The sequence below is a fragment of the Onychostruthus taczanowskii genome, unplaced genomic scaffold, assembly GCF_017590055.1.
Source record: "Onychostruthus taczanowskii isolate IOZ18803 unplaced genomic scaffold, ASM1759005v1 scaffold69, whole genome shotgun sequence".
Taxonomy (NCBI): Eukaryota; Metazoa; Chordata; class Aves; order Passeriformes; family Passeridae; genus Onychostruthus; species Onychostruthus taczanowskii.
In genome coordinates, this window is record NW_024504676.1 from 3,035,831 (window position 1) to 3,059,495 (window position 23,665).

The 23,665-nt window shown below is 44.7% G+C and overlaps 1 protein-coding gene across 3 annotated transcripts; it reads right to left on the bottom strand.

The window, feature by feature from the left end:
• Positions 1-1,788: 1,788 nt before the first annotated feature.
• CUNH11orf24 (chromosome unknown C11orf24 homolog) lies at positions 1,789-22,531 on the bottom strand. 3 transcript variants are annotated; one of them, XM_041421198.1, is made up of 6 exons: positions 22,386-22,531; positions 21,522-21,644; positions 18,116-18,212; positions 5,854-6,092; positions 4,723-4,839; positions 1,789-3,586 (listed from the first exon to the last, which is right to left on the bottom strand). In XM_041421198.1, the coding sequence occupies exons 4-6, from the start codon at positions 6,008-6,010 to the stop codon at positions 2,436-2,438; spliced, it is 1,425 nt and encodes a 474-aa protein (XP_041277132.1). In that variant the 5' UTR covers positions 6,011-6,092; positions 18,116-18,212; positions 21,522-21,644; positions 22,386-22,531; the 3' UTR covers positions 1,789-2,435. The 3 variants fall into 3 exon arrangements, with proteins under 3 accessions (XP_041277132.1, XP_041277133.1, XP_041277134.1); XM_041421199.1 differs by lacking the exon at positions 22,386-22,531 and adding an exon at positions 22,198-22,347; XM_041421200.1 differs by lacking the exon at positions 18,116-18,212.
• Positions 22,532-23,665: the final 1,134 nt, after the last annotated feature.

The window sequence follows — 23,665 nt, forward strand, 5'->3', positions numbered from 1 at the left end:
AAGACAAAAGGCCACAGTGGATGCAAAGTTCATCAGAAATTTCCCCATTTGCAGGATAAGCAATCACAAGTCTGATGATTATAGTTTGTATTTGTGGAAATGGCTCAGGCAACTTAGAAAAAAACCCCAAAAATACTGCAGAGAACCAGCAGAAAAGCAGCAACACTTTGTAAGAAGTGATCCTTTATGCAGGAAGGCACTTCCTAAAGGCAGGAATTCACTACACAGACAGAGAAGGAAGAGCACTACTGCCTGGATTTGTCCTATCAAAATGCATTTATCCAAGGTGCCTAAACAAGGAAAAGAAGTGAGCTGAGTCTGAGGTAAAGCTCATCTTCCTACTTGGGAGATGGCAGGGAGCCAGCAGACAGCTCTTATCTCAGCATCTGGAGCAGAGCTCAAGACCACATGCTTAGGTCTGTGGTTAGTGACTCACCTGCAATTAAGGCACAACCTGAAATCACTATGTAAAGATAAATCTCTGGACTTGGTGGATGCAGAGCAGCATCTGCCAGACATGCTAACAGCTCAACACAATCCCAAGCACCTCAACAGGCTGCAACTCCCCAGCTGTGCTGGGGGATGTTCCCAGCACCTTGTTTGCACAGATGCTCTACATGGGTGGTTCCTGGAAGACGGAGAAATCGGAATTCAGTTCCCTTCTGCTCAGGGCAAACCAATTAATAGTAATCTTAAAATACAATAAAACTGAGACCCTCAAAAATTCTGCTCCCCCCCGGGGAAACATGGAATAAATTTTGTAGCTTATGCGTCAAACTTCCCAAGGAGGAAGACTCCCCAAACCACACTACCCCTTTACCCTGAGAGATGCTCTAACCTGTTGCCTACTGGCATGCAGACAAGGTGCCTGCAAAAGTACTGCTAAATGCCACCTGATGATGAAAACCAAGGGATCTCGCTTCCAAAGCGGTCTCTTTCCCCAACACACTCTACTTGCTGGAGTTTTGCCCTCAAAATTTGTGTTGGGTAAGATTGAGGAAAATCTCTCCAGTCAATTTTGTTCAAATAACCCCTTGGCTGTGTTGCTGCTTGTGCTCTCTGCAGCTGTTTTCACAGCATTCTCAACTGACAATGAAGTCAGCTACAAAGCAGCCTCTTCCAGGGTAAAGGCTCCCCCCAAATTCTAAAAGTCCAAAAACTTGAAAAAATAATCAAACTAGAACTTAGCAGCTCAAATTCTGAGGTTTGTTACTATCAACTCTCACTCAAGATTACGTGCAAGCTGGATTAAAGAAGAGTCAACTAATTCAAAGTGAGAGACAAACTACCAATATGATTACAAAAACCACAACACACCTCAGTCCAGCACTTTGCTATTGGTATTTACATGTCATCCAAATAAGATGCACTAATCACTGAAGAATACTTGCTTAAAAATCAAGTGTTTTCTACTCATTCTCTCAGCTACAGATCTTAGGAGCCAAGTTGCAACTGCATGTGCAATTAAGTTTCCAAAATACTAACAACACTGTGCAGGTCCTAAAAGAAAAACCAAAACAGAGGCCAATGCTCTAAGTATGAAAGATAATAAGCAGTAAGTGGGTCTGCACACCTGGGAGACTGACAGCATAATAGCTTTAAATTATAGAAGCAGTACTGGGGAAGATGATCAGTATCTTCTGTGACATATCCATGCTTTCAGCAAGGTCTTCAAAGCCTCCACACCTGGAATACTGAAGTGGAGATAATTTACTTGAGCCCCAAAAGCCCATTTGCTTGCTTTGGGACTGGGAGGAACAGCAATGAAACGAGGAACACAAGAAGATCTGCCCTTCCAGGGCTCCGTTTATTAACTGAATATAAAAATAAGATCATTTAAGTGCAGAGGCACAGTAATCCACTCCGTGGTGAAAAGATACCTTGGGTTAGCAGTAAACAGAGTTTACAATACCTTGTAAACAGACCTCTTCATAAGCAAGAAGCACACTGAAATATGACGCACACTGGATTAGAAGTCCCCTGTTGCAACAGTACTCCACACTTCTCATCTGGCTATTTGGGAGCACTTCATAAAAGGTGACAGCATCCTTTGCTCTGTTTTCAGAGGAGCACACGTGAAACAAATGAAACACAACGTGCACTGTAAACAGCTGAAAAGCACTACAGCATTTTCAGAGGATGGCAACTCACACCTTGTTAGATTTGTTTTGCAATGAATTATAATGGCCAAAGCTACTGTGCATTATGAAAATGTTAAAAATTATTCCTTTTTTTATGGTTTTACAGCAACCTGTTGCACAGTTGAATAAAAAATTATTATTTTTTCTTAATACAGTACATGGCATTTCTCCTCAATTGCACTAGAAATTTGGAAGCACTTTCAGTTTGTGTTATAGGCAGACAGAAAGGAAAAACAAGTCATGCAGACCTTTAATCTCCTTTCCATCTCTTGCCTACTATTTATCCCCACCTCTTCACATCTCTGAGTCCGCATACATTCCATTGATCAGGTAATCCACTTGTGTGTAATCTTTCTTCTTGTAGCTCTCATAGGCCTGCATGAGGAAAAGAACTAAAACAGTTAAGAAAAAGAACGTACCAACTAAAAGCACTGCAAGTAGTGAACTTTTATCCACTATGTACTGAGTCAGGGGCTCGGCAGCAATGAGAAGATACTCGTTGTCTGTGTCCTGAGTTTCTGTGAGGCCTGAAGCTGTTGTTTTGGCTGCATCTGTTGGAGCCATGGCTGTTGAAAAGACATCAGATGTTGACTTTAGCCCACGTTCAGTTGTAGTTGCTACTGCAGAGGTTGTAGTTAAAACCATGGCACCTGTTGTAGAGCCCAGAGGAGAAGCTGATTCATTCAAGGATGCTGTGGCTGTAGTTGCCTCTGGCTTTAGACCTGGTGACGTGCCAGCATGCACTGGATTCACAGAGTGAGAACTCTCTGTTGGGATGGGTGCTGTGGCATGCGTGGAAGCGCTGGAAGATGTTCCTGCATCCCGTGGGATGGGGGTGGTCAGTGCTGTGGTCAGTGCTGTGGTCAGCATCTTCAGGTCAGCTCCAGCAGTGGGGAGGCTGTCAGGGTGAGGAGCACTGCTGCTGGTGGTACCTGACCCAGGCTGCTGTGCTTGAGTACCTGCTTCAGAAGGAACAGTACGGGGAGCAGAAGTGGGGGACAACACTGGAACAGAGCTACTACTACCTAATTTTTGGCTGGTCGTCACCATCTGGGTGACACTGCTGGAAATGGGAGCAGAGACGTTATCATGAGGGGGAGAAAAGGCAGAGGATGATATGGCTGTAGTAGAGATATCAGAACCTCCAGGGGTGTTTGAAGCTTTGGCAGTTGCTTCGTAAGTGGTAGAGAAAGTTGCATTTGTAATGCTTGCTGTCACGGCAGGGGCAGTGGTGGTAGCATTGCTTGTAACATTGCTTGCACTTGTGACGTCTCTCTTCTCAACCCCAGGCAAGTGCCTCAAACTAATATTGTGAGTCTGAGCAATTAAAGAAAACGTGTTTTCCACACTGTGTTGGTCAATCCGTGCATTCAGCATCCTCTCCCTCTTCTGGGGATGGCTCTGGTGGTGAAACAAGCCTGGTTCCCGTTTGCTGCTGACAATTTCTTCCGAAAGACAAAACAAATTACTTTTGTAAGAATAAAAAACTCTCAAGCTCAAACCTAACCTCAACCCCCAACATGCAAACCAGAACACATATTCTGCAGTACACACAGTACAAGTGGAATAAATCAGTCCTGAATTCAGTAATAACATGAAAACTCAAGACCCCCTAGCCTTTATTGCACATAATCCCTTTGAGGGTTTTGGTTTGTTTTTTTCTGCCACAGACCTCTCATATTTGCCCAGCCAGGGAGTTAATTTCACAAAAGGGGAGTAATGAAGTAGAGAGCTACAATGCAGAAGTATCAACAGCAGCAGCCTTACAAATGTCAGTTCCTGAGAAGAGGATTCATGCTTTCAAAGTTACACATCGACAAAGCCTTTGTGCCTAGATTCGTGATTTTCACTTGTCAAAACTGAACAGAAATTTCTACTTACACCTTCATACATCAGGATAATTTCCTTCACAACTAAGTAAGCTAGATTTATAGTGACATAAATCCCATCTGCTTATCACAAATCCAGTTGTTACATTGAAGAGAAACCTTTGCCAACCAAAAAGAACCACAAACAAACTTGGGTACAGTGAACTCTTGAAACAAACTTTAGAAGGTTGACTTCCCAATTATAAATAAGCTCCATTTTGTTATTGTGTCACTTTATTAAAACTGAATACCCTGGCACTGCAAAGTCACCATGAGCAATTGCTGCTCTGATTAAAGAAGCAGTCTGTTGACTCTGGAACAAAATCCTGGCAATCTGAGAGAAAAACAATGCCAGGACATTTTCATTTCTCTGAAAAAAAGATATAAATACATCTGTTATGCCTTTATTTTCACGAGGACAGCATGTGGCGTGCAAATGGCTTGAATGAATGATGTCTTCAACATGGAGACAAACTGTTACTCACTAAGCGTTACAAAAACTATTCAAAGACACATCCTGCACTCCTGCAAGTGCCAGAGTCCCCAGGACAAAGTGAAACAGTTACTCCAGTGAACTGTACCTACAGAATCACCCTGCAGGCATTTCATAACCCATCTTCCACAGCTGAAAGCCTGTCAAGGGTTAAATGTAGGCATTTAAAGCAAAAGAATCAGGATTCTAGATTTCCCAGAAGGTTGAAACACAGCTTTACCTGCAAGCAGGTCTTTGATGTCTTCTTCTCCAGCATTCTGGCACACACTCAGCTGGTGACACTGCAGGAGGAGGCAGTGATTCTGGTAGGGCACAGACCAATTACAGTGATGGCTCCCTGAAAACAGCAGAGAAAATGGATTGCTGCACACAGGATACCACAGACATTGCTCTGGCACTCTAAACACTTGAAAAAAAAGGACAAAAAAAACACTAAACCAAAAAAAGCCCCAAAACACACAATATCTAGAAGGTCTGGCCTTAAAGGATCCTGACTCAGCCTTAGTGAAAAAACACAAAGAAAGCCAATGAAACCAACACTGCCAATGTAGCCTACCCACCTGTTCGTCTTCTGGTACCAGCATCTCCTGACAACAGCAATTCACTCACCAGACAGAGACAAACAAAGGGCACTACAGCTAGGACCCATGTAAATTCATCTATATGTCTTAATGAGGAAAATGACCATTAGTGGCATCAAAACCAGCATCTTTATTAGGTTCCTATCCATCTCAAGTGTCAGATATTCATCCACCTAAGCCCAGGCCTCATCTTCACCACAGCAGCACCAGCTTTTGTAGGAGCTACAAGCTTTCTCATCTGCCTAGACAGGATTGGGACCTTCATAAAGACAAATAGAAGACTCTTCTAGAAGTTTAATTCTTTGTGAAGATATCTCAGAGGTAGTGAGAAGGCTTTTACCTCAACAGATTTAACCCTGTGCTTGGTTGCAGGACAAAGTGGTTTCTTCTAAGGCAGAAAACACACACAAGTACCAGGGAGCAAAGATTACTCATTCTAGTGCAGCTGTCTACATCAGCACTGCTCACTTGCAAACATCTGGCAGCAGGGAATAATTTCTTCAATTCAAGTGACCCAACACTTTGCACGCCATCAGTGCACACCAACAGCACATGCTGTTTCCTATGGAAGCTCCAAGGGCCCTGGGAAGCAGTTGTCCTGGATTCAATTTAACCAAAGCTGTCAGAAGTTATTCAGCACCACACATAGCAGCTGTAACTGTAAATGCCTGTAAACAACTGGAATTAAAAAAGAAAGTCAAAGGAGCAGCAGAGACCTTCAAGGAGCAGAAAATGCAGCTGGAATTCCATCCAAGGGACAAGAACCTCACCTGAAGCACCTGGGCTCTGACAGGCCTGCCTGCATTGCTCTTCACTTGTAAGCCTGTTTATTTGCACTACATGGACTCCTCTCCCTTTCAGGACAGAAAACCGGTGTTCACATATACAGATGGAAATCAGCAGGAAGAACACAACAGCAGTCCACATCTTCAGGGTTGGCCTTACAGGGAAGTTTCTCTTCCCCAAAGAAATTCTCTCTTATATCAACTTCAGATCCACTGCAATTTACCTATAAAAAAAGAGAACCATTTATACCCCTATGAGCAGGAACGGAAAATAAAAACATACAAAAGGCAGGCAAGTATCATTAGGCATCACAAACAAGCAAGGGCTCAGAGGCAGGAGGAGTATAGACCTTTCCCAGCTTCCCAGAGAGGCTCTTTCTTTGGAAAAGGTACTTTGCTCTCCTTCCTTCATGTCCCAATGGAGAACAGCTTAAGTCAAAAGTCATGTGTACAAAGTCAATCTCAAAGCCCAGAACCATGTGGAAGCACAGATATGATGTCTTTGGACTCATTCTGGGACCCTTAATGTTGTGACCAGGCTCAGCAGAAGAGTTTTCACCAGTTTGAGCACACTGATAATAAGGGAACTACAGTCCTGGTCCTGCCTTTACACCAAGTCAGTCAAAACCAAGTAACCAAGGTTGACTTGTGCTTTGGCTTTCCTACTCATTACAAAAAGCCCAAAGAAATTTTTATTGAAAACCACTACTTCCAGTCTTCCAAGACATCACACAGACACAGCTGTTACTGAAGAATATTCACACCCACAGTAAGCCTTCATTTCCCCACATAAAACAACAGATAATGTATTTCCTTCACTATTAATGCACACATGTGACTTTGACCCAGTGGAGGGGCTTTTGTCACTGAAGACACTGAAACAGCTCCCACTGACATCAGAGCAGATTAGCAGCTCCTATATGCATTTACCCTCTTGGTTCTGAGGTTTTTAGAGCTTTGTTTGAACTTCCAAACACTTCAGTCTGAACTAGACCTATTGTAAGCCTCTTCCCCCAAGTAATTTTTAAGGGCAATCCTCCTCCTTCTCACTTAAGCAAGCTTTAGTCGCCATCCTGAAGTTATGAAGAGAAATGTGACAGCCTTCAGAGAGTGCTGAGATTCAGCTTTGTGTGACATCTCCGAGATGGATGCGATGACTGCAAAGGCAGTTCACAACACAGGATGAGCAGCATGTGTGAATGGTATAAATACCTCAGTGAAGAACACCCAACAGCCCTCAGCAATGTGCGTAAGACCCTAATTTAGCCATCCAGGCTAGAAGCCTCAGTTTCAACCGTGAGAACTCCATTTTCAACCATGCTTGTGAATTTAAGAATCTAAGAGCTATTTCTCCTCCAAAAAAGCCCCAAATAACGTTTGTTAGCTGTGACTCAGATTGCAATATTTTGATGCTTTGTACCATTAAACTTTTGCTTCCAATTTTTCTTCTGCTATATCCTAAAGCCCCAAACAGGACAACAGAGTTTTGGCTTCAAAACCACCTTATCTAAAAAAAGATTAAATATAAAGAGCTACCTCAAACTTCTCAGAGGACACACAATATACAGGTCCACACTGGACTACCAAAGAGCCAAAGATGGGGACAAAATTTGATACTAAAATGCAGTGCCTCAAATTCACTTTTCCTAGTCAACTTTCAAGTTCCCCGAGGAACTCAAGAGTCTCCTTCCTGCCTATTTATTTGAGTAAAAAGAGTTATTTTACCTGTTGAAAACAGATGGAGCATTTTTAGATCTTCTGCTCTCCCAGAGAGATGGGAAGCCCAAAATGACTGTAGGGCCCTTGCACCCCTCTGCAGCTTTCTCCCTGGAGCAAGTGTGCACAGCATCAGGCTCAGTTTGTGTGAGCAGGTTTCTCAGGGCAGCCAGAAGTTCAAGCCTGAGTCATCTCACCTGGCAGCTGGAAATAGTTCTAGATCTGACCTGGGAACAGAAGTCCTGGCAGGGAAAGGCAGCTCAGCAGCCCCGCCTAGTCCTATGCACCAGGGACTATGCGCGGTGCCCAGCTCCACCGGGGCCTCTCTCCCAATACACACTGGGCAAGCACAGCACAGACTGACTTTGCTCTTCCCTTATCACTTCTTCTTCCAAGTGCACCTTAGCAAAGTTGAAAGGATCAGGAGAGGAGAGGAAATGACCTGTGCAATACCAGCACAGCCTTTGCAACATGCTACACCAGCATCGGCCTCTCAGGAAAGCAGCCCCACATTCTCATCAGGGAATTGGCAATACTAATTTGGGTTGTTCAGCCAAGCCAATTTCCAATAATTCTCCCACTGCCCCAAACTGCAGGGCACTTCTACAAGTTTGGCTCAGCCTTTATCACACTCTTACTGTCACTCCTTGCATATGTTGTAGATTAACCATTGAAAGCTGCAGTTGGTAAGACTGGGAGCAAGGGGGAAAAAATATTCTGCCCACAAGAGATTTTCCTAGAGCAGTCAGCAAGGACTTCCTTTAAACCCCAAATCCTTCAACTTAAAGCAAGTGAATTGGGTTCCCTCAAAGACACTACAGGTACTTCACCTCAGAGCACTGTCTGGCAACCTGCACTCCCACCACACGGTGCCAAAGTGTGCACTTTTTGAAAACTTCACATAGTTCATAGGAAGGGATTCAGAAAGCAATACTTAACTCACAAACATAAAAGAAAAAAACCCATCATTAATGTATTTCACATTTTAAAGAATGCAGCTTATATCCCTTTTCAAGGTCCAGGGTTTATAAGAAGCATCATTTTACAACTTAAGAAGTAACCCGGAGAATGAGTACCCATGTAATAATGTATGCATACACTGTTTCAAATAAACTAGTATGTATTCATTGCTGTTAATCCTAACACTAAACATTTATTGTAGGAGGTTTTTCATACCTTAAGTAATAATTTTTAAATTCTAATAACCACCTTCTAAGATTAAACATCTTGCACTGCATTTTGAAACTGCAGCTATAACAGGATTATAGCTATAAAAGATACTATCATTATTTTCATTAAAATCTCAGTCCTAGGACAAATAAAATATTAATCTCAATCAACTCAAGAACTACATATATTTGCAAGATCAAATGTTCACACCAGTAGCTAGAAGCTGTTGCATTAACATGCATCCCCTATGCAAAGAGATGTTTTGTATCCCCAACCACATCAATTCACTAGAAGTCCTTCCCATCACAGCTGACTTTGGTTCCACTTAACTGCAACAACTGCAGAGCAAAACTAAACCCCAGAAAAGGACTCTCACCCCTTCCAAAGTACCTGGCAGCCTTTCTGGATTAGGTCAGCATTGGTTTAGGGGGACATGCCAAGCTCATGAACAAGAGATTTGTCCCCACTTTGCCTCTCACTAAACATAGTCTCCTCAGGGACCAACTGGCAATACCTCCCCGAAGGCAGTCAATACAAGATTATAAGTTGAAAATACTTTTCAACATCCTTTAGCCAATTGTAAAAATCCCTCTGCAGACTGCAGAGCAAGTGTGTGAAGCAGACAAACACAATGCAGAGACTGTGAGTGTATCAGACAAGGAAACAGCTCCTTTCCAAGACCAATGAGAGGATAACCAGTTGCAGCCATACCTTAATGCACTACAGATGAGGCTTGGGATGCTGTATTAAATATCTAGAGGTATGGGTTTTTTTGGCCTCTTCCACCTTAGCCAATTCCATTCATCCAGAACAGGAGTTACAACTAGTTGGAGATCACCTTTCCCAGCTTAACAACTGCCCTCTGCTATCACAAGCAATCAGCTGTACTTCTGACTGCCTGTCACACTTCCAGCCAGTGCCACATGGCTCCATCTGCACTCAGAGACCCTTCGAGCACCCACCCCCTGCACCTGCATCCCAAAACAACACTCACTAAACCTTCTCGTCCAAACCATGTTGAGCTGTCTGGACAGCACAGTGCAAGGGACGAATGCTACTGATCCCCTCAGAAGGAATTTTGAGAAATTGGGGCAAAATTCATTTCTCAAGCACTACCTTCTCTGCCTACAGAACATCCCCAAGGAAATTCAAAGCCAAACCAAAGCAAAACCAAACCACAAAAGACATCAACAAATAAAATCTGGGAAAAGACTACACTGAAAAATACAAAGTTCACTTTTGTTATCTGTGGCTGTAACTCAGCAGGGAATAAGCACGCTGGCAAACCAGAATAACTTCGAGTCAACAACTGAATGACTGATGACTTTGCAATACACACACATACCCAGAGGGCACTGCCTGCTGGGTTTCAGAAGAGTGCCTCACTTCTTGCTGATCTCACAGTGCTTAAGCCAAGGAATTTATACAAATAATAAAAAAAAAAATCATTATTTCAAAGAACAATGATTGGGATGATGTTGCAAAAGCAGACAGAAGCCCTTGGAATATAAATCCCTTGCCTCCATGTCCCACCACCAGCAGCCTCAGCTGTTCCTGGTTAAGCAGCTGCAAGGTGCATGCAGCGACTGCACCAGGGTGAAGAGAGATATAGAACTAGACAAAACAAACAAAAAAAAAAAAAAAAAAAAAACACCAAACAACCAACCACAAAAAGAGGGAATGTGGGTGTTAGAGATCACAGGTACAAAGCGTGCAATGCAAATAATTTAGGGCAACACATGCTCCTTTGAGCTATCACTGAAGACCAAGTGCTGCTCAAAATTCATACTCACAAGTGTGCATAGACTAGGTATGAAATAAGGTTGGAGTTGCAAAGAAATATTCTATCTTCAGTATAACAACAAAGCAAGGAAAACAGGGGTGGAATACCTTTTGCAGACAACAATGTTACTCTCCCACCAAACTGAGAAGGCATAAGGCCTGTTTCCCACTTGCATTTGCTGCTAATCACTTGACATGTCAGCTGTCTGAAAAAGTGCAACATTTCTCTCTTTAGAAAAACAGAATTAAACCAGATTTTGCTAAGGCAAGACAAGCACATCTCATTTTGTAAATCAAGGCAAGAATACAGGAGACAGGGAATTCTGCACTGAATTTTACTTCCCAAGCTTCTCTCCAAGACTGAAGATACACGTGTAGATAGGTTTGGTGTCAGAAGGGGCAACACCAAGGCACATGAGGCTGACCCAATGTCAGCTGAGTATGACCAGGTGAAGTTACATGATTCTCTGAACAGCAGCTTTAGAGCCACCATGTTCCTTTGGCTGCCCACCAAAGTTATTGACAAGCTGCAAAGCTGCTCCTGCCAGCTTTACCCATCTCCATCTCTCTGTTCCTTGACTGCCCACTTGGTTCCTCTCTCAGGGCACCAGGCAGACAGCTCATACAGCTGAGGACAATCCACACTGCCACTATTCATGGTCATCACACTTTGCTTCTGAAGAAATAAATGTTAAAGTCTAAAACTCCCAAACCAGCACCACCCATCCATCATCCTTTCTCACTCATATTAGTGCCATGTGCTGCAGTTCTGATGCTGAGCAGAACTACTCAGCAAAACATTTTTCCTGTGAAAAATGATCAGACAGCTATTTGATTTATGAAAATGTGCCTTGTTTTGAAATATCTGAAACAATCTCGTTTTAATATACAGAAAAGCAAGCTGCCAAAAGCTAACTGCATAAAGCTGTGGCTGAACAATAAATCTGTCAACAAAAATACCTTTAAGCAATAAAAATGTGTACTGTGGCTCAACTGCAACCTTCCCTAATCTGGTCTGCACTCCAAGCAGATAGAAGTTTTCAGACTGTTGCTGTCTCATGGGAACTGGAGATCATATGCAGGGCAGTTCACACCATGTGTTTCAAATTAACCAGCTTTCAACAAGACCCTCAAAGGAACCATCCCAGTGGGCTCCCACATGAACTCTGCAGCCCTTGAACTAACACAGAGCAAAGTTCACCACGAAGGGTAAAAGGCCAGCTGCTGATGTTGGTTCCTCTAAGTGCCTGCAGAAGCAGGTACTCTGCAGTGCAGGTGCTTCATGCTTGCTGAGGGATGGAACCAGCACATTCCACATGCACAGAAATAAACTGAGCCTGAGGTGCTACTGAATCCAAAACTGACAAGTGTGGAGCTAACAGAGACTCAGCAAGCAGCGACTTCAGCCTGAAGGTACAAATAACCAAATGTTACTTCTGGAGCAAGTGCCAATGTGCTGAAGTCTGGTCACCCACCCACCTCCTGCCCTGCAGAATTTTACCACAGTCAGCAAATTCCTGGCAATCCAGATCAATTCAAGTTTCACTGAAATGTTATCTTCCACTCCAGATATTTCTGAAAACTCACTAAGCTCCTCTACAGGCTCATGTAGCTGAATATTAATTTTAGGCCCATGGGAACACAGGACATACCTCCATCCAGAACACAAGCTTCTGCATCTTTGCTCAGGAATTTAAGTCTGTGCATGGCTTTCAGTAGGGTTACACACAGCAAAAATGCCACCTTACATTACAAATGCATCAGGCAAAACTGTGGGAGCTCAGAAACTCAAGAATCCTAAGTTCAGAGAGCCTGGAAACAGCTAAAACATGACCCCAGTGCTATGACTGAAAGGGAATGTCTGCTCAGCCCTAAAACAACTGGAAGAAAGGGAAACTTTCTTGGCTATTCCTCCCTTCTTCAAGGAAGTCAGATCTTTGTGCATATCCTGAAATATGGAAAACAAACACAAATTTTTAAAAAATCCAAACACATGTGGCTCCACCTCCAGTTATCTTTAGAAGCAAAAGAACCTGAAGGCTCCTAGATTATAGGACGTTTCCCTTATTTAAGCAAGCAACTCAAGTTAAAAAACAAAGGCATTTTCATATGGAAGTTCTCCCAGGTGAGATGCAGCAAAAAGACACTCCAGCTTATCTCAATGAAATATGGCACTGGGGAGGTTTTCACCATACATATGTTAGGACAAAGAAGAGATTCTTCCTAAAGTCTCCAAGGCAGGAATACACTTACAGCAATACCAAATAAAGTTTGTTGGCACATGCACCCCTGCTTTGTGATTTTGACAGCTTGAAAGGTGTGGAAATCACAGGGCAGGGTGGGTGGGAAAGCTTAGCCAAATCTATTTTTTTTTGGCAAACAAAGAAAGAATCAAATGGAGTAGCAGCTCTCCTCATCCTTGCTGGTCTTCCCTGTGGCAGGTTCTTCTTAGCCAGCAAGCCTTCAGGTCATGCTCCAATGTGAATTTAAACCCATCTGTAATCAGAACCTAAAGGAAAAACATCCTTCCCTCTCCTGACCCTCATGAGCTGCCAAGGCAGCATCTGCAGAAGTCCTTCAGCCCAGCTCTTGGGTCTCATCTCCTACAAACCAGCAGGGCAGCAGCTGTGCCTCCTTACCCTGTTCTAGGTTCCCTCTTTTCCATTTCAGAGTAACTCTTTATTACTGTTTTGAGTCTCGATACTCAAAAACTGATTATTCAATCAAAGTAAAATAACCTTGGTTTGAGCTTCTGAAAGTTCTTCCAGTACCCCAGAGCCCCTCACTCATGGAAGAGGGACTGCACAGGCAACAGCAGGTTCTTCCAGACCTTTCTGAGCTCGATATAAAAGCTGTCTATCTGTCTGTCTGCTGCTGATGTGGCTAACAAAGCTATGCTGGGGGTCACCTGAATGTCATGGGCATCTACAGAAAGTGAGCAGAGCAGCTCACCAAGAGAGATTACAACTACCACAAACATGAGTTTAACTTCTACTTTTAACTTCTACCATTCACAAATGTTCAAAGTGTTCTGTATTTGACTGGACAGAGGGGGTTACAAATACAGATATTTTCAGAAGCCATCTCAGATGCCTCTGTGATAATATCACTCTTCAATTTTTCCTCAGCAATACAGCAACAAACATAGAAAAAAACCCCAAAGTTGAAATCTCTCTCTCAAATTTTAACACCCGAACTTGTAACAAAACCAAGAGGTTATTCTTACTCCTCCAGAAGCTGTGACCTAGAAGCAGCAGGAAGACTGAACCTATTAGAAACTTCTGGCTACTAATTTTATGCCAAAGATGCCCCAATCCTGTAATAAGGGGAACAGTGAACTAGAAAAGCCAAACTACCAACAAGATAGATCCTGGTTCAAAGATGAGCTCACCACACACTAATTATCTAGGCCAAGTCTCCCCAGGAGAGGTTGTCCAAGCTCTGACAACAAAAATAAGGCAAAGGACAAGCAGGTGGAAAACCACATTCCCAGCAGTAACTCTCACTGCTTGCTTCTGACTGGTGTTCTGAAGACTTCAGCTCCAGTGTACTCCAGTACAAACCTGTCCAATATCATCAGATCAGCAGATCACCATTGCAGGTCAGGAATCAACAGGTGGAACAGTCTGTGACTGAATGACATCAGATACAAAACAAAAGATGTGCCAAGAATTAAAGAATTCACACTTGAATTAACATGCACTTCTACCTATCAAACAATACCTTTTGTTTCAAATTGTTTGCTGCTAGAGACTCTGCAAGACTGGAATGAGAAATGGCTATAAATGCAGAAAAGTGAGAACCCAGGCAGCCAGCACTGAGGTACAACACTTCTTCAGCCTCATCCTTTAAACAAAGTTTAGGACCCTCAGAACTAGAGACCAGACTAACAAGTCCAAGCTGAAGGCTGAAGAGTCCCATCAGTTGGTTGTAGGGACCTCAAACCCACAAACGTGCCCCTGCCCTCTCAGCTGCTCTTGCTCCTGTCCAAGTGTAATGAAGCAGAGGGGTTAAATCCCACCACTAGAGTGCCTCAGAACACAAGGTGAAGTGGCACCAATGCTGCTTTCCTCAAAAGCTGCAGCTTGCAGTAAACCAAGAACTGCCCTATAAGCAGCAGTCATCCCTAAAGAATGTCAGGAATCTCAGAGTGACACAATGCATGTTTGGCACCACAACTGTCAGCTGCTGAGGTGTGTTTGCTTCTTAAAATCATCCAAAAATCTGAAAGTTTCCAGAAGAGATCAGAGAAAACTCCAGAGAGCAATGGGTCAGAGGACCAGAGTCTTCTCTTCAGGTTCCTTCTCTGCTTTGGGCAGTTTAGAACCAGCATCTTCTTGGGATATAATGGAGAAGGCCACTTTCACTTAAATTGCCTGGAATATATCTTAAGGTACATGTGCCCAAGCTGACAGCCGAGCAGAAAAACTGCACTGCAGTGAGGATCATGTGTTGAGGATTTTGGGGTTAGTGCTGGGTTTATATGCCTTTCTTTTCTGACAGCTATTTGAAGAGGATCTTGCTTAACAAACCCTCTAGCACCTATAGGCCAAGACAGAAAACTCTCTACACCTATGCAGATGAATATTAACATCTACAAAATCAAACCATCTCTAACCATTTAAATGGCATGCCCACCATTTCAGTCTTTGCTTTCTAGAGCACTTCCCTCCAGCAGTAACATTCCTGGAGAGGAGACAAAAATACTGAAATAAATTTGTTCACATATTTTATTTACAAATTCTCTCCTTCACCCAGACATCTTTTATGCAGATGAATCTCTGTATGAAATCCTGTATGTTACAGCCCTGTGTTCACTGGATGGCATTCACTGCATCTTGCTAAGAAGCAACTGTAAATGTGAACGCCTGAGTCAGCTGTTCATCACAATTTTGGAGCATGTATTTTAATTCCAGAAGGGACCTCTGCAGGTGTTATCTTACTGATTTACTGCAAACAAATTTCTCCCAAGACATGCAATAACTTAAGAACTCATTCAGTAGAGGGGTTTGTTTTCAGTCAGCTCCCAGGGGACAGGTTGCCTACTCCACAGTTTGCATTACATCTGTTTCCACTTTCAGAGGGGTCAAAGACCAAGTGCAGAACATACCACCCAGAAAGAACTGCTTACTAATATTGCCAAAACCTGCAGGGAAAAAAAAAAAAAAAGGAACCAAAATCCCCCAGCTCACCAGCATTTTCTGTATATTTTTTTTTTTTAACTTTTATTTTATTTTTAAACACTTTCATTCAGATATTCCGTAAGAGGATTTATTATCAGCACTGGAAACCCACCTCTGTTACAGCTGTTAATTCACACATTTCATATTTCATTGCATTAATATACACCCAGCTTCTATACATTACAAGATTTTCAAAGCCTAGAAATCCTGCCTCCCTTTGCAATGGACAGAAAAGCAACAAACAGGAATCTATGAATACATGGGATTCACTCAAAAGCTATTTCCTAAACAGCAAACACAAACAAGTTCCTGCTTTTGCTAACCAAGTCAGCTGGTAACAAAAGCCATCTGCATTAGAGCTCAGACCAGGCCACGAGCTTCTCAAACTCATGCAGTGTCCCTGAAGAATGTTATCAGACAGTGTCAGTGATGCATTTCAGCCATAGCACACGTCTCCTCCAGCCCCCCCAGAGGTGGTCATTACAGCCTCAACTGTTTCCACATTAGCATATCTGTCTTAGGCAGTAATTCTTCAAACACACAAAGCCCATGCTTAACTTCATATGTGAGAATAAGTCCAGGAGAACCTGTGGAAGCTGGGACCTGCACAGAATTTAGTTGTGTAGCCACCAGCAGGCTCATGACATTGCATTCCTTTGCTGGCTTCACCACCCAAAATGAGCCCACTGGAGTCAGGGATATCCCAGACAATGTCAGTGATGCATTTCAGCCATAGCACACATCTCCTCCAGCCCCCCCAGAGATGGTCATTACAGCCTCAACACATGGGTCCTGCCACTTCCACAATGCAAATATAAACTGCTGACATTCCCTTAAAAAACCATCATCATAGATGAAGATATTATTTATGTCTCAGCAATGCATGCTTACAGCCTAGAAAGCCTGGGCTGCATCAAGAGCAGCATGGCCAGTAGGTCACAGGAAGGAATTCTGCCTCTCACCTGTGCTCTGGTGAGACCTCACCTGGAGTGCTGTGCCCAGCACCTCTCCTATGAAGACAGGCTGAGAGCTGGGGTTGTTCACCCTGGAGAAGAAAAGATTCTGGGGAGACCTCACTGTGGTCTTTCAGTACTTAAAGGGGGCATATAAAAAAGAGCAAGATGGACATTTTACAGGAGAAGATAGTGACAGGATAAGGAGAGATTGAGGTTAGATGCTAGGCATAAGTTCTTCACTGTGAGGGTGTTAAGGCACTGGCACAGGGTGCTCAGAGAAATTGTAGATATCCCTTCGCTGGAAGTGTTCAAGGCCAGGCTGGAGGGAGCCCTGAGCAGCCTGATCATCTCTGCCCATGACAGGGGGGTTTGGAACTAGTTGGTATTTAAGGTCCCTTCCAAGCCTAACCCTTTTATGAGGGGAATAAATACTCTTTGCTTGTCCATAGAGAATTTCAAGGTATCACTGGGCATTTCTCACCTGTCAGAATTCCCCATCTTTAACCCCATTAATAAGCTGATCTCTGTTTACCTTATGGAAAAAAAAGCCAACCCAGAACACTTTTTTTTCCCCATCACATTCTCCTTTTCTAATTAGATACAGGAGCTTCAATCTAGATGCTACTGTCAGCAAGACAACACACTGATGACGTAAAGTTTCATCAGAAGGACTGATGGTTTAGAGGAGTTTTGCTGACACAAAAACACCAGCCAACCTTTGCAATATGCTTTAGTTCACAGCACAACAGGGCATCAGCTCAAAAGAGCAGAGCACAGGCAAGGTAGATCAACCCTCCCTTATCTCACAGGGTGGGAAAAGGGGTGTCAAAAGACTGAGTCATTTGTGTATAGCTACAGGAGGAACTGATCAGAGCTGGAAGTGAAAATGTAAATCAAGTCTCTTGAAATCCAGCTTAATACACAGGTACAAGACAGTCAGCTTTTCCTATGAAAGCACATACGTAGTGTCATTAGGAGCACCTCAGGAACATCCAGAAATACCTGCTGGGGGATTTGTCTTTTCAGATGGAGAGAGGGAAGAGGAGTGTTCCTATAACATAAATTACAAACAAATCAAATTCCTATATCAATATTGATATTCAGGGCATGATGTACACTGAGAAATGTGGAAGTAAAGAGGCAGCACAAATGCATGAAGCAGCCTCCTCTCCAGTTAATGGTTGTTTCATCTTAGACAGACCCCAAATATTACCCTTCAAACCAATTTGCATTCAGACCACTTCTACCTTTATTTCCTGTACTTCAGTTTATTCCTGGTTGGAGAACAGAAATTAATTTTGCCCTCATCCATCTGCACATGCTCAGTTCCTGCTGACTCCTACAGAGCTTCTCTCTACTAATTGGCTTGTTTTACAGCAGTTTCAAATCTATCCAGAGAGACCAGAAGCAAAAATAATGATTTTGAGTGTAGAAACTTACCATGCAAACACTTGTAACTGTTTTCTTGCTGTCAGGAATTATTGCGCCTTTAGGGAAAGCAAAAGCCAATAAAAGCCTGGATACAGTAGGACTACAGCTGAAAGCATAGGGAAAAAAAAGTGTAAAATGTTATTATATGCAACCAGAGAGACATTTCTGTGAGCCTGTCAAAGCATTTTCATAAAGAGGTGGAAGAGTGGAAAAGTTTATCCTGGTTTCTATATAGAAAAGCCAAACAAAAAAGATAGAGCAGAAGACTCAGCAAAAGAACATGCTTAATCCTATTAAAATTAATGAGATTTCATCCTGGTCTCCACACACTAGTTGTAGTAGGAGTTTAACTTAAGTGGATTTAAAAACAGATTTAGTTAAAGTGCCGCAAAGTCTCTTCAAGCCAAACAAATATAAATCCAACACAAACATACATGTAAAATTCAACACAAATTTTATCAGCCACTCTCCTTCACCCCTTCTTTAAAAAAAAAAATCTGAAACCAGGACACATGAGAAATATATACTGACATGTTTTGCTGGACTATTGCATAAGTAGTTCTCTGGGCTTGGCACCAAGCCAGAGTCAGGTGGAGCCAGGGAAGGCAGTCCTAATGCCCTCCTGGGCAGTCACTGTTAGCAGAAGCAGTGAAGGGCACTTGCTGAATGTCTCAATAAGTTAATAAAAAGACTCTTGTACACAGACCACCTCTCCTTCCCTCTCTGTGTACTTAGGGAACAACAGAGGTAGCTGTGGGGGCTTGGGCACCCCATGGCCACATCTGCAGAATACAATTTAGCTGTCCTTTAGGGGGCAAAACTCATTGAGTCTCCCCAAGCAAAGGTGCCAGGAGCTGTGATGATGCACAGAGAATCCAGGCACACCCCTGCAACCCACTCTGCCAGCACAGGCCAAACTTCCTGCTCAAATGGGGGACCAGCTGGTTCCTCAAGCAGGTGCAAGATGTACAAATGGACTGTGGGTCCTGCCACCCTGGGGGACTGGGCAGCTGGCTGCAAATAAACAAGTATCTGTATCCTTGGCTCTCTACCTTCTGTTCTTTTCTTTACAGCACATCGTCCTGCAAGAAAGCAACCAACCAAACAAGCACTCAGCATGCTTTCCAAATGGTTGATGAGTTCTGTGCAACGGGAGGAAAGGACGTGATGAAGAATCCAGACACACACACACTGTCCTTCCAGACCTGACGTTCTGCAAAGGCTGTTTAAAGACTAGCCCTCCCACCATGGCAATGCCACCACTGGAGACAGGGTTTCAGTCCCATCCTCTCTGACAGCACCAGGCAGCAGCACGCCTACCTCTCAGCACTAAAACCCAAGATCTGAGCCTTGAGGAGGCTGTGCCCAGAACAGCAAAGAAAAATAAAGCCAGCAAAGGAAATGAAACAGTCTCAGATGTTTTGGCATCTATGGTGATGGACATTCCAAACTGCCCTGAGGAAACTTCATTCCAGTGAAATCACAAGAAAAGCAAAGCAGAGCCCCTCAGCTAAATGCAAGGTATTCACCTACAGAACCAGAGCAATGCACAAGCCAGACAGCAAAACAGCAAGCAGCCAAGTGCTACTTTACACACCAGCAAGACAATCATGTAGTTCCACTGAGCATTAGAGCCCACTTCTGCAGTTCTCACTTCTGCTACTTACTTTCACTGTGTACGTTGTTCACAGAACCAGGCAGAAATGTCCGTGCAGACATTACTTCAAGAAGGGAATATCCATAACATGGAGGAGATAAGCTGTCCTTTCCTGAATGAATTGCTGCCCCACAAGCACCCTGAGCACCTCACCTGCATGGGGGCTCTCTTGGATTGCCAGCATTCTAAAGCTGTGAACCCAAAATGCACAACCAGGTGCTGCCTGCACTAATTTTCAGCACTGTCACTGTCCCTGCAGTGCCAGAAGCATCCTTAGACTCCAGCTGCCAATTCACAACTCCTTCACTAACTCCCCCAGTCTAAGCTGTAGGAAGGAAACTAGCAATGACTGGAGGAATGAACACATCAAATGCTTGCCTCCATTAAGCAACAGAGGGCTCAACAGCAGTTTATTTCACAGGACTTCTTGGCTCTGCTATCAACCAAGTCAACAGCCCCCTGGGAGCCCTTCCCACACCCAGACAGCCTGGTGTCATTGACATGTGGGCTATGACAAAGGATTACACCTGCAGAACAACCTTGCTGAGCCAGAGCACACAGTGTCAGATGGTATCCAGCAAAAGCACACACAGCCCTCCCAGCCCTTTTAAGGGCAGGAGGAAGAAAAAGTCATAAAGATCAACTGGTCTGGCTGCTGGTTCAGCACAACCCGTGGAGTTTTACCCTACAATTACTATCTTGGACAGGGGTGGGAAGGGTATCTCATGTACCTCACAAATGAACTTTGAACCAGCTGTGTACATAGGTACAGACATTTCCTTCAGAAAAGCATGCCATCCCAACTGAAACAAGGACAAATGGCCAGCTGGTGTGGGTCATCATTGCTCTGCAATGCACAGCAGCTGAGCAACTACCTGCAAGTCCTGGTGAATTGACTGCTTTTTCCTCCTGCTTTCCAACGCACAAACATCTCCATTCCTTAATGTCCCTGAAACGTTCTCACTTGAAAATTTAGGTGGTAACATACAAGTGAAAAGTCTGCTAGTACATTTCCTGCAATCCAGACATTTTAAATACATCACCAGGTCTTCAGCATTGAAGTTTTTCATCTCCAAAGCTTGAAAGTTTGCTTGCAAATTACTCATGTAGCCTTCAAAAAGCCTGTGCCAGGAGACTTCCCTTAGAAAGCAGAGGCTTCAGGTTGTGTGGATGTGCCAATAAGGATTTCAATAATAGCTAACCAGATGCAAAGTCTGTTTCCTGGCAGATGGGTTTATAAATCCAGCAGGGAATTTGCAATTAAAAACAAAAAATAAAGATGTCCTCACCAACACGTTAAGAGACGTGTAGCCTGGAACTTCTTCCAAAAAAGTACTAAAACAATACATGCGTGTATGCATGCATCATATACACATAAAAGCCAGAATCAAGCAGCAAACACACCCAACACATGCACAAATCTACTACAGACATGAAAGCTAATAAAAATTGATGGTTTCCTTCTAAACTATCCATTGTCACATAATGGACTGCATTAACATACACAGTAGTGGTTGATTATGGTAGATAGATTAGAATAATACAAAAATACATGCACTTTTGAGACAAAAACATTGCATTAACCTGCATGCTAGTTTTCAAAGCTACTGCTCAGTCATAAACCCTCTGAGGACTAAAGGGCACCAAATGTTCCCTATCAGCAAGTTTACATTGCTCATCAAAACTACGTGGCAATCTGTCTTAAGGTGGGGAGGATTTCTTGGGTTTGTCCCTCCAGCAAGCAGTCAGATAACTCACTTTAGCAGGAAAGAGCAGTGGTGTTGCATGACCAAGTCTGGCAGGGATTCAGTCAGCTAACGTGCAGGGCACCAAGGCACATTACTTGACACGGTCCTGTGACGGGAGCTTTCTTTGCCAATCCTAGAAAACAAAGTTTTGGAGACAGAGGGGAAAGTTAAAGGATTTGCCGAATCCACCAGAAAAAGATCCACTGCAAGAGGACATCCCCACAGAATGCCATATTGCAGAGCTTGGTCAAAGAACGGTGTTTATTCCTCCTGCTATTTCTTGGACTCCAGCTGACACCTTGCTAACATTGCACAGGTACAGTTAAATCCTCTGAAAACCTTCAGCTAGGATAAATTGAAAAACACTTCAGTGCAATACCACAGGATGCCACTTACCAGCCTAACCTCACTTGCACACGCTCAACATTATTTATTCGGACACACGATATATTTACATATCAGTGATGCCGTGCCTAAGGGTGGCGACTCCTACAGACACCGGATCTTTGAGGTGGTCCATAGGGCCTAAAAATGCCACAGTCCGGCGGCGAGTTACTTGCTGAGTCAACCACCTCTTCCCCGCAATGAGACCCAGCTCTCCCCGCTCCCGCCTCCCCACCAACAAAACACCTACAAGCGTCCACAGACCGCAGCGCTCCTGCTGCGGGGGCAGGGCTGCAACTCACCGCAGCATCGGTTCGCAACTCGTGCCACAAACGCACTCGCAACTTATGTGGCGGTTCACGGGAACGGCTCCGAGCCGCCGCTCGCCGCTCGCGGGCCGCGCTCCCCGCCCGCGGAGAGCCCGGCACCGCGTCCCGCCCGCCCGCGCCCCCCCAGGCCCAGCAGGAGTCACCGCCCGCCCGTAACTCACGACGTGGCGGGGTCCGGCGGAGGAGGCGGCCGCGGGGAGGGAGAGGCGCCGGCGCGGCCCCGCGGACAGGGTCGGACAGGGAAGAGCCCAGGAAGGGAAAGGAAGAAACGCCGGAGACCCGCGGCCCCGCCACATGCCACGGCCCGGCCCCGCCTCGCCCGAGCCCATTGGCCCGGCTCCCCGAGCCCGCCCTCCGCGCGGGGCCCGCCCCTCGGCGGTCGCCCCGGAAAGGCCCCGGGAAGCGCCCGGGAAAGGCCCGGGGCAGGGCGGGCGCTGCCCGCGGAAGTGACGGGGCACCGCGGCCCCGGAGCGGTCCCGGCTGGGTGTGAGCTACCCGCGGCTTATCGCTGAATGGTGTCCTTGCAGTTCTGTCCAGGGCACAGCGGCGAGAAGCTGTGCTCACACCGCGCTGTTTCCCTGCTCCTCCTGGGTTTTCATGCCGTGCGCTCCGGCTGCGGGTGGTGGCACAGCAGCGGGAGCGGCCTCGGCGAGCTCCCGTCGGTGCCGGCCCGTTGTGCGCGGTGCCGACGCCGGGCTGGACGCGGCTCTGGGCAGCCTGGGCTGGCGGGAGGTGTCCCTGCCGCGGCAGCGGGGCTGGAGCTGGATGAGCTTGAAAGCCCCTTCCAGCCCAAACTATTGCATGGTTCATTTTCATCACCCAGCAGGAGAAAAAAAAAAAAAAAATGTACTGGCTAACAGCGTCTTGCTGTCCTGGAGTATGAGAAACACATTCCACCACAATCCAAACATCCCTGTTCCCATGGAACCCCTACACTGTGCAAGTCTTTGCTTTAAGGACACACCAGTCCACTGCCGTCAGCATTGCCTAAACAGAGATTGCTGCTGAAATAAATACTAAATCAAAGACCAGAAGTCAGCTCTTTGACAATTGTTTTGTTGTTTGAGTATTGCTGTCTATGGCAAAAGTTTGCACATCAGCAGCCCCAGCTGCTTGGGGCAAACCCTACCAGCAGCAGAGCTTTGAATATTTATAGACCATGTACTGCTCATGTACATACAGACACATACATGATATAAATATCTGAGCTGCACTCTGACGTGTGGAGCTGGCTCCACGAGATGGCATCAGGTGCAGACCTCAAGAAACCACGGGTGCCCATTTCTGAGCAAGCTGAATTCAGCTCCTTTGGGTTATTCCCAGATTGCCCAGCGAGGCATTAGACACTGGAAAAAATTCTTTACTGTGGACGTGGTGAGTCACTGGATCAGTTCTCCCAGAGAAGCTGTGGATGCCCCATCCCTGTCAGTGTTCCAGGCCA

What these genes read in the sequence shown, in the direction of transcription:
- CUNH11orf24 (XM_041421200.1), bottom strand. Translation starts at nt 6,010, where the DNA reads ATGTGGACTGCTGTTGTGTTCTTCCTGCTGATTTCCATCTGTATATGT. An exon ending in TCAGAGCCCAGGTGCTTCAG is followed by an intron (nt 4,840 to 5,853) that starts GTGAGGTTCTTG and finishes TGCTGTTTTCAG; the next exon opens with GGAGCCATCACTGTAATTGG. An exon ending in CATCAAAGACCTGCTTGCAG is followed by an intron (nt 3,587 to 4,722) that starts GTAAAGCTGTGT and finishes GTCTTTCGGAAG; the next exon opens with AAATTGTCAGCAGCAAACGG.